General features: G+C 47.9%; 1 protein-coding gene across 1 annotated transcript in view; it reads right to left on the bottom strand.

Annotated features, from left to right (window-relative positions):
* Positions 1–1,276: 1,276 nt before the first annotated feature.
* PKP1 (plakophilin 1) overlaps positions 1,277–9,019 on the bottom strand; it is a 50,236-nt gene continuing 42,493 nt past the window's right edge. Inside the window, exons 12-14 of the mRNA XM_058819340.1 lie at positions 6,765–6,849; positions 5,430–5,529; positions 1,277–4,453 (exon numbers count right to left, since the gene is read on the bottom strand). Coding sequence (XP_058675323.1) covers positions 5,458–5,529; positions 6,765–6,849 — 157 coding nt within the window. The 3' untranslated portion in view covers positions 1,277–4,453; positions 5,430–5,457. The remainder of the gene's footprint in view (positions 4,454–5,429; positions 5,530–6,764; positions 6,850–9,019) is intronic.

The raw sequence follows: 9,019 nt of genomic DNA, 5'->3' as shown, positions 1-9,019 counted from the left end.
ACCATTCATGGCCAGCCCATCCCAGTGACAGCTCAACAAAAGCTCAACCTCATATTCCAAGGGAATATTCCAAGGGAATATTAGCTATTGTGGGAAGGGGCTAACAGCAAGCCTGTTAGCTAAAGGAGTGAGAAGAAGCTGAGAAGCAAGAAGAAGCTGATAAGGAGCTCTCTCCAAGGCTGCAACCAAGAGAAGACACCAAGAGAAGTGAAGAATTCAAGAAAGATAAGAGAACTTTGCAGCTGGACAAAGAATTTTTAGAAAGTTAGTTGAAGTCATTGTAGCTTTTCACCAATAGTGTTATGTTAATTTATTGTAGCCAACAGTTAAGGTAGAAGAAGTATAAACAATTAGAAAGTGTATAAAAAGTCAGCTATGTTGGCTAATAAAGAATTGCCATCTGTGACTGCTTGTGGTCTCTGCTTTGTGTCGTGACCGCCTCAACAATGAGAAGGCAAGGGCAGGGTTGGAGCAGAGATCAGCTCTGTGATGTCCAGCACAGGCCTGGCCTCACTCCCCCTGTGCCCTGTGCTGGCTCCTTGGCCCAGGAAGGAGCCATTCCATGGGGCAGGGCCCCGAGGAGGGCACTGAGTGCCAGGAGCTGCTGGGTCTGAGCGAGGAGCTCCGCTGAGCTGGGCCTGCCCAGCCTGGCCCAGAGAAACTGGGGAGGATCCCCCACCCTCACCTCACCTTTGAAATGTCAGAACCACAGAGCTTCAACCACAGCTCAGGTGGGGCAGGTCTAGGAAAAGCTGAGGGGTTTTCCCTGCTGCAGCCTTTGGATCCTTTCAGCAATGGCACAAATGACACCCATGGTAATTAACTTTTCCATGGACTGAAGTCATGGCTGTGAAAGCTCTTGGGAGAGAAATCCACTGAGGATGAAATCATGGAATCATGAAGATCCTGGGCTGGGAGGGGCCCACAGGGATTCCTGAGTCCAACCCCTGCCCTGCACAGACACCCCAACAATCCCACCCTGGGCATCCCTGAGAACATTGTCCAAAACCCCCTGGAGCTCTGGCAGCCTCGGGGCTGTGCCCATTCCCTGGGGAGCCTGGGCAGTGCCAGGCTGGAGGAAATTGGATTTACAGCTTCCCTGCTCCTGTTGGGTAAGACAGATCAGTCCAAGCTGATTCCTGCTGCAGGGTAACAGGGTTTTTTCCATACCTTTCAGACCTTTCTTCTTTCCTAACACTGGCAAAACAACTAAAATAAAACCATCCAAACCAGAAAGCTTGAAGAATTTCAGCAATTTTTATTGATTTCAGCTTTTCCAATGAAGCAAATACATACAGTACAGCCAAAACAAAACTCTGAGACATTTTTCTCACATACCTATATCTTACAGAATACACTGTAGAGCTATGGACTGGGAAGGCTGAGTTGGTCTCACACTGGTGTGTGTTCAGAAAGGAATGAAACTGCCTTTGACTTGTCCATGAGGCTTCTGAAATGCTGGGGTGGGATTGTACACACACAAAATAAACAAAGCATTTAGAAGGAAATAGACCAAAAAAGCTCTGCTGTGCCCAGGACAGTGAGGGTGGTGTTTATTTACATGGCTGGGTGTCCAAGTGCTCCTGCTGGCCACACTCCTTCCTCCTCCTCAGGAATTCTCCATCCCTGTCTCTGTGCCCTGTCCCTGTCCTGGGGTGTGCCCTACCCCGGCTCTTCAAGGAGCAAGGAACAGGAAACCAGCTGAGAGAGAGGATGTCACAATTAAAATTATGACTTAAAAAAATACCTCCCCAGAATAAAAATAATTATATTGGAGGTGAAAACAGCATTAATTTATGTTGGGGAGAACCTCACTGGGCTCCCAGAATAGCTGGTTATGAGCAACAGCAGTTACTCCAATGTCTGAATTTCCCTTCACTTCTCAGAGTTGGGCATCAAAGTCACTTCACTGACTTGGGTGTCCAGATTTTAGAGAGACTGGGAGGAAAACAGAGGGTATCAGAGAATTTCCCAGGGGAGATCCAGCTGCAGAACAGCCCTGGAATGGCAGAATGGTTGTGATTTCTGCAGCTCATGGCTCTCCTGAGTGGGCTTTGCCCTGAGGTTTGCAAGCAGTGACAAACAGCATCCTAAAAACAGCTCAGGGGGAGGAACCTCTCTGGTGTGCCCAGCTCAGGGCAGGGACAACATCCCAGCCAGGTGAGGCTGCTCAGGGCTGTGCCCAGCCACATTTGGAAGAGCTTTGAGCATGGAGACAGATTTTATTTTTAGCTTTAAAAAACCCCTGTAATAAAAACAAGAGTAACAATGTTTTTTGTAATAAAATTTATGTGAATGATGAATCTGCCTCCTGGAGTCCAATACTCACTAATGAAATCTCCAGCACCTGTAAATTTAATTGTGAGTTGATGATCATAATGCTGTGGCTCTTTGTGCCTTGTACAGTGACTCAGTAAATGCATTAGGGGAGAAAGCAGCTGCACTGTTTTAAAATAAAGCCTAAATCACAGCCAATTAGAGTGAATTTCCTCTATATTCCATCATTCAATTTTGTAGTTGTTTCCTAATTAGTTTTCCAGAGGAAAATATCTGCTCCCAGGACTTGTGTTGGATGTGTCATTACAGATCAAACCTGAATGCAAAATTGCACAGAACACTTCACACCCAAACTGAACCAACCCTGTGGATGCTGCAGCCCTTGGGGACATCCACAGATGGGCCTTGCCCAAAGCATTTCCAACATTTTGCATCTGGGAATGCACATGGAGCAAGGGAACTGCTGGAAGGGCTTTGCCCACACACAGGGGCTCTGTGCTCTGTTTGAACCCTCCTGGAACACTTCTGTCCAACTGGATTCTCCTGGTTCTGCCTCTCCACTTCAAAGGGGCTTTTTTCCCTTTCTCCTTTGGCTGCAGCTCAGCACAGACTGACTGAGAAGGGTGGCTGCTCAGTAAAGTGCACGAGATGAAGCCACCCTTTGTAGCCCAAGAGGAAAAGCAGCTGGAAATGACCTCTCCCTATGGGCAGGAGCTCCCTGTGCTCCAGAGGGGAACCAGCAAGGGCCACCTGGAACTGCAGCAGAGCAAACCCAAACCTCACAGGGGGCTCTGTAGTGGGCACAGATCACCCCATGGATGTGAACTGAATATCCTGAGTCCCACCAATTAATGAGCCTGACACTTAAAATGAGACTGCTTTTCTATTTCCAGGCTCATCATCCATCCTTCCCCAAGCACCTCCTGTGCCCCTGATGTTTGAGAAACAGGGCCCTGTGCCCCTGCAGCCTTTGAGGAATAATAACCAGCACAGGCAGCACAGACAGCCTCAGCTGCTCCTTCCCTGTGGGTCTGAGCTGTGTCCCCTCCATGGGAAGGATATTTTTCTTCTGGAGAGAGGAAGGTTGTGAGAATTGAGTTGCTCTGAAATGAGCTCAGCAGTCCCTCAGCACAGCCTCAGCATCACAGGCAGATGAATGCAATTCAAGATCCCGAGAAATAAAACATTTCCAAACCTGACATCACACAAGTGCTCACATTCCTTTGCACATCAGTACCAGTTCTTTACATTGATCAATAAAAACAAAGTATGATTGAAGAGGACACATCCCTCCCCTCTTTCATTCCTGTGGCAGTCATTGATTCCAGGGGGAAAACACTTGGCCTGTCCTGCTCAGCTTCTCAAATGCCACCTTTGTCCAGGCACAGTCAGGAACTGGAATTGCTTTGGTGCCCAGAATGGATCAGGACCTGGGAATGTTCAAGCTCTGCAGCTGTGTCCCAACTGTCCTCTCACAAACAGCTTCAGGGAAGGGTGATGGAGGCCTGGGAGAGAATCTGCAGGTGTCAATTTGCTTCTTGAGATAAAGAGTTCATGTGACAGGAAAGAAAATGTTAACAATTATCAGAGAAAAATCCTAAGCAGAGAAGAAGCCCTTGTTCATAACTGTGAGGAATAACCAGCCTTGGAAAGAAGAGAATCCTTGTGTGTATCTGTTAATAATGGACAGATGCAAAGGGGGAACTTGACCTAAAATTGACTTTTTATGTGTTTGTGGACAAAACCACGTAGTGACAAAATTTTAGCATGGCAGTATTTGGTGCATGGATAGGGTGAAGTTGAAATAAAATCCTGCAAGGGGTTAAACTGCACAATCACCCTGACTTTGGGTGGAAAACAGGGGACTAAGCTGGAGGAAGATCCTGCTCCCCACGTGTGCTCTGTGTGCTGCCTGCACACACCTCTACATCACACCCAGAGTTACACAGACACACTCTTGGCAAAAAAAATAATTATTGACATCGAGAAAGTATATAAAAGTCCCTTCTCCCCCCTAAAAAGAAGAAAATGCTTAAAAATATCAGTGTCATCCACATGAAATCCACATGTTTGGTTTGCTTTACAGTTGAGTTGAACTCAGAAACTCTCTACATCTTTAACATCCTCAGGAATCATGGAAGTGTTGCTCTTCCTGGACATGAACCGACTCCAAATTCTGAAATGGAAAATAAATAAAACAAAGAAAAAGCAAAACTCCAGATAATTAAAGCATTCAAGAGATCTTTTCGTTACAGCAAACCCCAACTTTTAATCTTTTCTCTGAGCCTGGCTGCAGCTTCTCAGCTGCACAAACCTTTTCACCCTGGACTTCCACCCTCCTCAGAGTCCCAGTGCAAACATCCCAACAGAGCAGGAAGGGAAATCCATTCCTGGGCAGAGGGAGGGAAGGAGCTTTGGCACTGTTTTCCCTTGGTTTGATCACAAGGAAAATGCTGGGGAAGGCAGCAAATAATTCCCTCTGCATAATCTCAGACACTATCCAAGAGACCTCTGGTCTTTCCAAAGTGCTTAAAGCTTTTCCCTTCAGTGGGAATCATGAGTGAAAATTGCCTGATGGGTTAAATCCTCATTTCTCACTGAATATAAACCCATAACAATGCCCTGGAAATTCTGCCCATGGTTTCTCTTCCCTGATGCTCTATTGGGATTTTCAGCTGACAGAATGTGGTTCTCAACTCTGACCTGAGGTTGGCAGGCAGATTAAGGGCTCAAACAATTAGTTAAGGCTAATGATGCCATGAATGTGCTGGAATTCACTGCACATCACTGGCACTGTCTGGGTAACACTGCTGAAAGCTCAGCAATGAGGGCAGTGCCAGGGAGAATCCCAGAAGAGCCTCACCTGTGAGGGTTTGGGAAATGCACAAAATCAGTGATTGCTTGGCAAAGAAGGGAGAGGCACAGCCAAGCTTTGTCTGTCCTGTCACATCTGTCCTGTGACACCTCCAAAATGCACAGCTGGGCAGTGGGGGAAACATCTGCCCTGGGCCCAGAGACAGCACAGCCTCTGATCTCTCATAGAAACAGACTGGGATGGAAATCTCACAAACACACTTCTGGGGTGATCAAAAGTAGCAACAATCTCAAAGGATTCCTGTGTCCCAAATCCACCACAAGGGCCATGTTCTCACCTGCGGCCTGAATGTGCATGGAGAGGCTCTAAAATCTGGAGGAGAGGGTCCTGAAGGTCGTTCCAGCTAAAGATCCCATCATGTTCTTATCAAACCCTTGCTAAAAAAGCAGAAACATAAAGTGCATATCAATTTCTACACTGAGAAAAGGAATTGAGCAAAGTGTGCTTCATCCTCAGCCAACCTCCTCTGTCAGCTCCCTGGGTACTTCTGGCACCCTCACTGATGAACTCCACAGAACCATGTGATGGTTTGGGTTGAAGGGACCTCAAAGCTCATCTCACCCCACCCTGTGCCATGGGCAGGGACACCTTCCCCTAGACCAGGTGGCTTCTCCTTGCATTGCCTTCCACAAACCCAGAGCTGGACCCTTACAGGTTTTTGGAGGGAACTTTTATTGAATCATTCACTGAGTATTGTTTCATTTAGTTCCTCATCCTGCAAAAAGAGCAGAAGCCTTCACATGGTGCATGCACCCCTGCAGACTCCCATCCTCCTCCCTGACAGGCACCTCTGCAATAAACCAGTGTGTGAACACCAGAGTGACTCAGTCTCACCAAAATGAGCTGGGCTGTGAGCAGAGCCTGGCACAAAACCACCCCAGCCCCTGTGCAGAAAGGCCTCACTGTCAATGTGGGAACAGACTTTGGGTGCTCTGCTTTTGCCTCCAGGTGCTCCCCTTTGTAGGGATCCCTCCTCCTCTTTAATTTGGCCCTGTACTCCCTGCAGGTGCTGCTGCTTTTGAGTTGGAAAAACCCAAACTTGTTTAAAGAAAGCCACTGGGAGCTGGAGCTGGGAATTGGGAGCAGCTGGAGCTGGGGGCTGGAGCTGGCTCAGTGCCTGTTTGGCTCTGCACTTTCTCAGCTTCTGTTGCAGGGAGTAAAACAAATCCCAAATACTCCTCTCCTCTTGGTCTGAAAGTTACTCTGACTGCAGGGAGGTGTAACCACAGGGCAGGGCTATGGACAGAGAAGAAAATGAGGGGAAAGAGAGGAGGGACCTTGCCAGGCACCTGCTGGAACCCGATGGGCTGCAGTGAAGGAATCCCCTAAATGAGGGTGGAACAGCCCAGAGTGGGGGAGCTGTGCTGGGGACCATTCCAGCACCCAACCCAGGGAGGAAGGTGTCTGACACAGGCATGACACCCTCTGCTTTGTGCCCAGAGTGAGTCCCAGCAGTGTCCCCCTGCCACCTGCTCAGATGCCAAGTGCCCCAGGCTCCTCCTGGGCCCTGCCCTCCTGGCTGCTGGATCAGGGCCTTCACCAGCTCCCCACCTGAGCAGGTGAACAGCCCAGGGCTGCTCCTGACCCCCAGAAGCAGGAGAGCTGTCCTTACCTGCTTCAGCACACTCTGCAGCTCCCTGTTGGACCAAAGGTCTGTCAGGAGAAGTCGAGCAGCTTCAGCTGCTTTTGGACAGGAGCTGGGAAGGTGAAAGCAACAGGAGGATTATGGCAGGCACAGAGCAGCACCCCACAGGCACTGCTGAGCACTGGGACAAACCCCACAGGCACTGCTGAGCACTGGGATAAACCCCACAGACACTGCTGAGCACTGGGACAAATCCAGACACTGCTGAGCACTGAGACAAACCCAGACACTGCTGAGCACTGGGACAAACCCCACAGACACTGCTGAGCACTGGGACAAACCCAGACACTGCTGAGCACTGGGACAAACCCAGCTCCAGCTGGCCATGAACAGGACTGTCAGTAACACCCTCCTGCTCTCTCAGCAATGTTGTGTGACAATTGTCACCAGAGCAGGGCAAATGAAAGAGAGAGGAGGATCTGAGTGGGAAAATGAGCATAAAACTGAGCAGAGTCTGAAATTTGAGAGAGGGAAAGAGAAGGGAAATAGTGCCAGCCTTTTGCTGGAGTGTGCAGGGACTGCCAGCGTGGGTGGATCTCCTGGGAGGGGGCAGAGCAGCGGGCTTGGAGCTGCCTGGAGAGGACAAGGGATGGGAGCCTTTGCAATAACAACATCTGCAAGCAGCCCAGAGCCCTTACTCAGCACAAGGGAACAGATACCTGCTCACGTAACAGCTCGAAACCGTGAGTCATCGCAGGACCTTTTATAATTTTGGAACATTTCATACCCAGATATGCCCTCCCTGCTGGCTCCCATGGCTGCTCCTCATCTCCTGGGCCTCCTTCTGGCTGTGGGACTCCTGCTCTGGGCTCAGGGCAGCAGCCCCAACCTGTCCCACCCAGGATGATGGAGAGGAACAGGACCAAGCTCAGGACCCTCCCTGTCTGATACAGCTCCACAGAACCTTGTGCCCTCAAAAACATTCCTCAAAACAGTCCCCAAAAGCCTACAAGAAATGGGACCAATAGATCATGAGGAACCTGGGACATCAACTCCACACTTGGAGTGTGGCAGGACAGGGATGGAACCACATCCAGTAAATTTTGAGGCGTTTCTCTGATATACACAGCAGCTGTTACCAAAGAAATGATTGAGTTTAACTTGGTCATAAACTCCAAAGGTGTTGTGCAGCTCCTAGTGTTGTGTGGAGGGCTGGAGGACAGCCAGAAATTCCTGAGCAATGCTTTGGGACAGAAAAAACAGGTTTTATTGCCAAATCTCTTCTGTAGTTATAAGCACACTATGCTCTGTCACCAGAATGACAATGTTTTAAAACATTTTTGCCTGAAATGTCTGTGGCTGAAAAGCCATTAAATCCCTACAAACCCAAGGTACCTGTGATCAGACAGGCAGAGCATGAACTGAACTCTCAAGGATCTGTAGTTTCAAGTTGTTTCTCTCTTCCTAAGCCAGAGTAATTCTCTCTTATTTTTGAAAAAAAATTACTTCTAATGATGCTAAATATGTGCTTTTTGCCACTATGTCTCCAGAGAACACCTCAGAAGTTTTGTATTTTCAAGCCAAAATTACCAGCATCAGTACCTGAGTCATTTATGAATTCAGGCAGAAGTTCTGAACTCTTCATTTGAAGAACTGGCATTGACTGTTTCTTCCAGCATTGACTGCTACAATTTAGATATAAAAACCTCAATATGGGCTGGTGGAGTGTGATGCCACCTTCAGTAGGTAAAGCAGCATATCCCAAACAAAACAGTGTGAATATAGTAGTGGGTAACACAGAGCAGAATATCAAGGACAGCTGATTTGGGGGGGAAATTCCTTAATAACAAATTGCCTGAAAATCAAAGTTGATTTTAATACCATCTGTCCTTTACAAATAGAATTATTCATGAAAAATTGTGGAAAAGCAATGAGGGAGATGTCCCCTGGTGGCAGTGGCAGGAGTCATCCAAAAAGCTACAGATGTAACAAAACATAAACAAGACACAATCAGAAGGAGATGGTGGGGAATGGGGAAAAACAGAGTGGGGGCAACGAAGACAAACATCTTATCCACAGATATCAAATAATGGGGAGAAATAATCCTTCCTCAAAGGACAAATGTACAAAGAACTTAAGGTGTGTCACTGAGAATGCCAAGGAATTCCCAGAACAAGCAAGAGGTTATGAAATTGATATCAAGGTGCAATCTTTGGCAGAAATAGGAAATTGGAAATCTGTGGATAAGAACTCTCTGGCACAGGGAATAATCAAGGGAAGAC

This window comes from Ammospiza caudacuta, chromosome 24 (assembly GCF_027887145.1).
Source record: "Ammospiza caudacuta isolate bAmmCau1 chromosome 24, bAmmCau1.pri, whole genome shotgun sequence".
NCBI lineage: Eukaryota > Metazoa > Chordata > Aves > Passeriformes > Passerellidae > Ammospiza > Ammospiza caudacuta.
The sequence above is the reverse complement of the archived record's forward strand: the minus strand, read 5'-3'. Positions and strand labels throughout refer to the sequence as shown.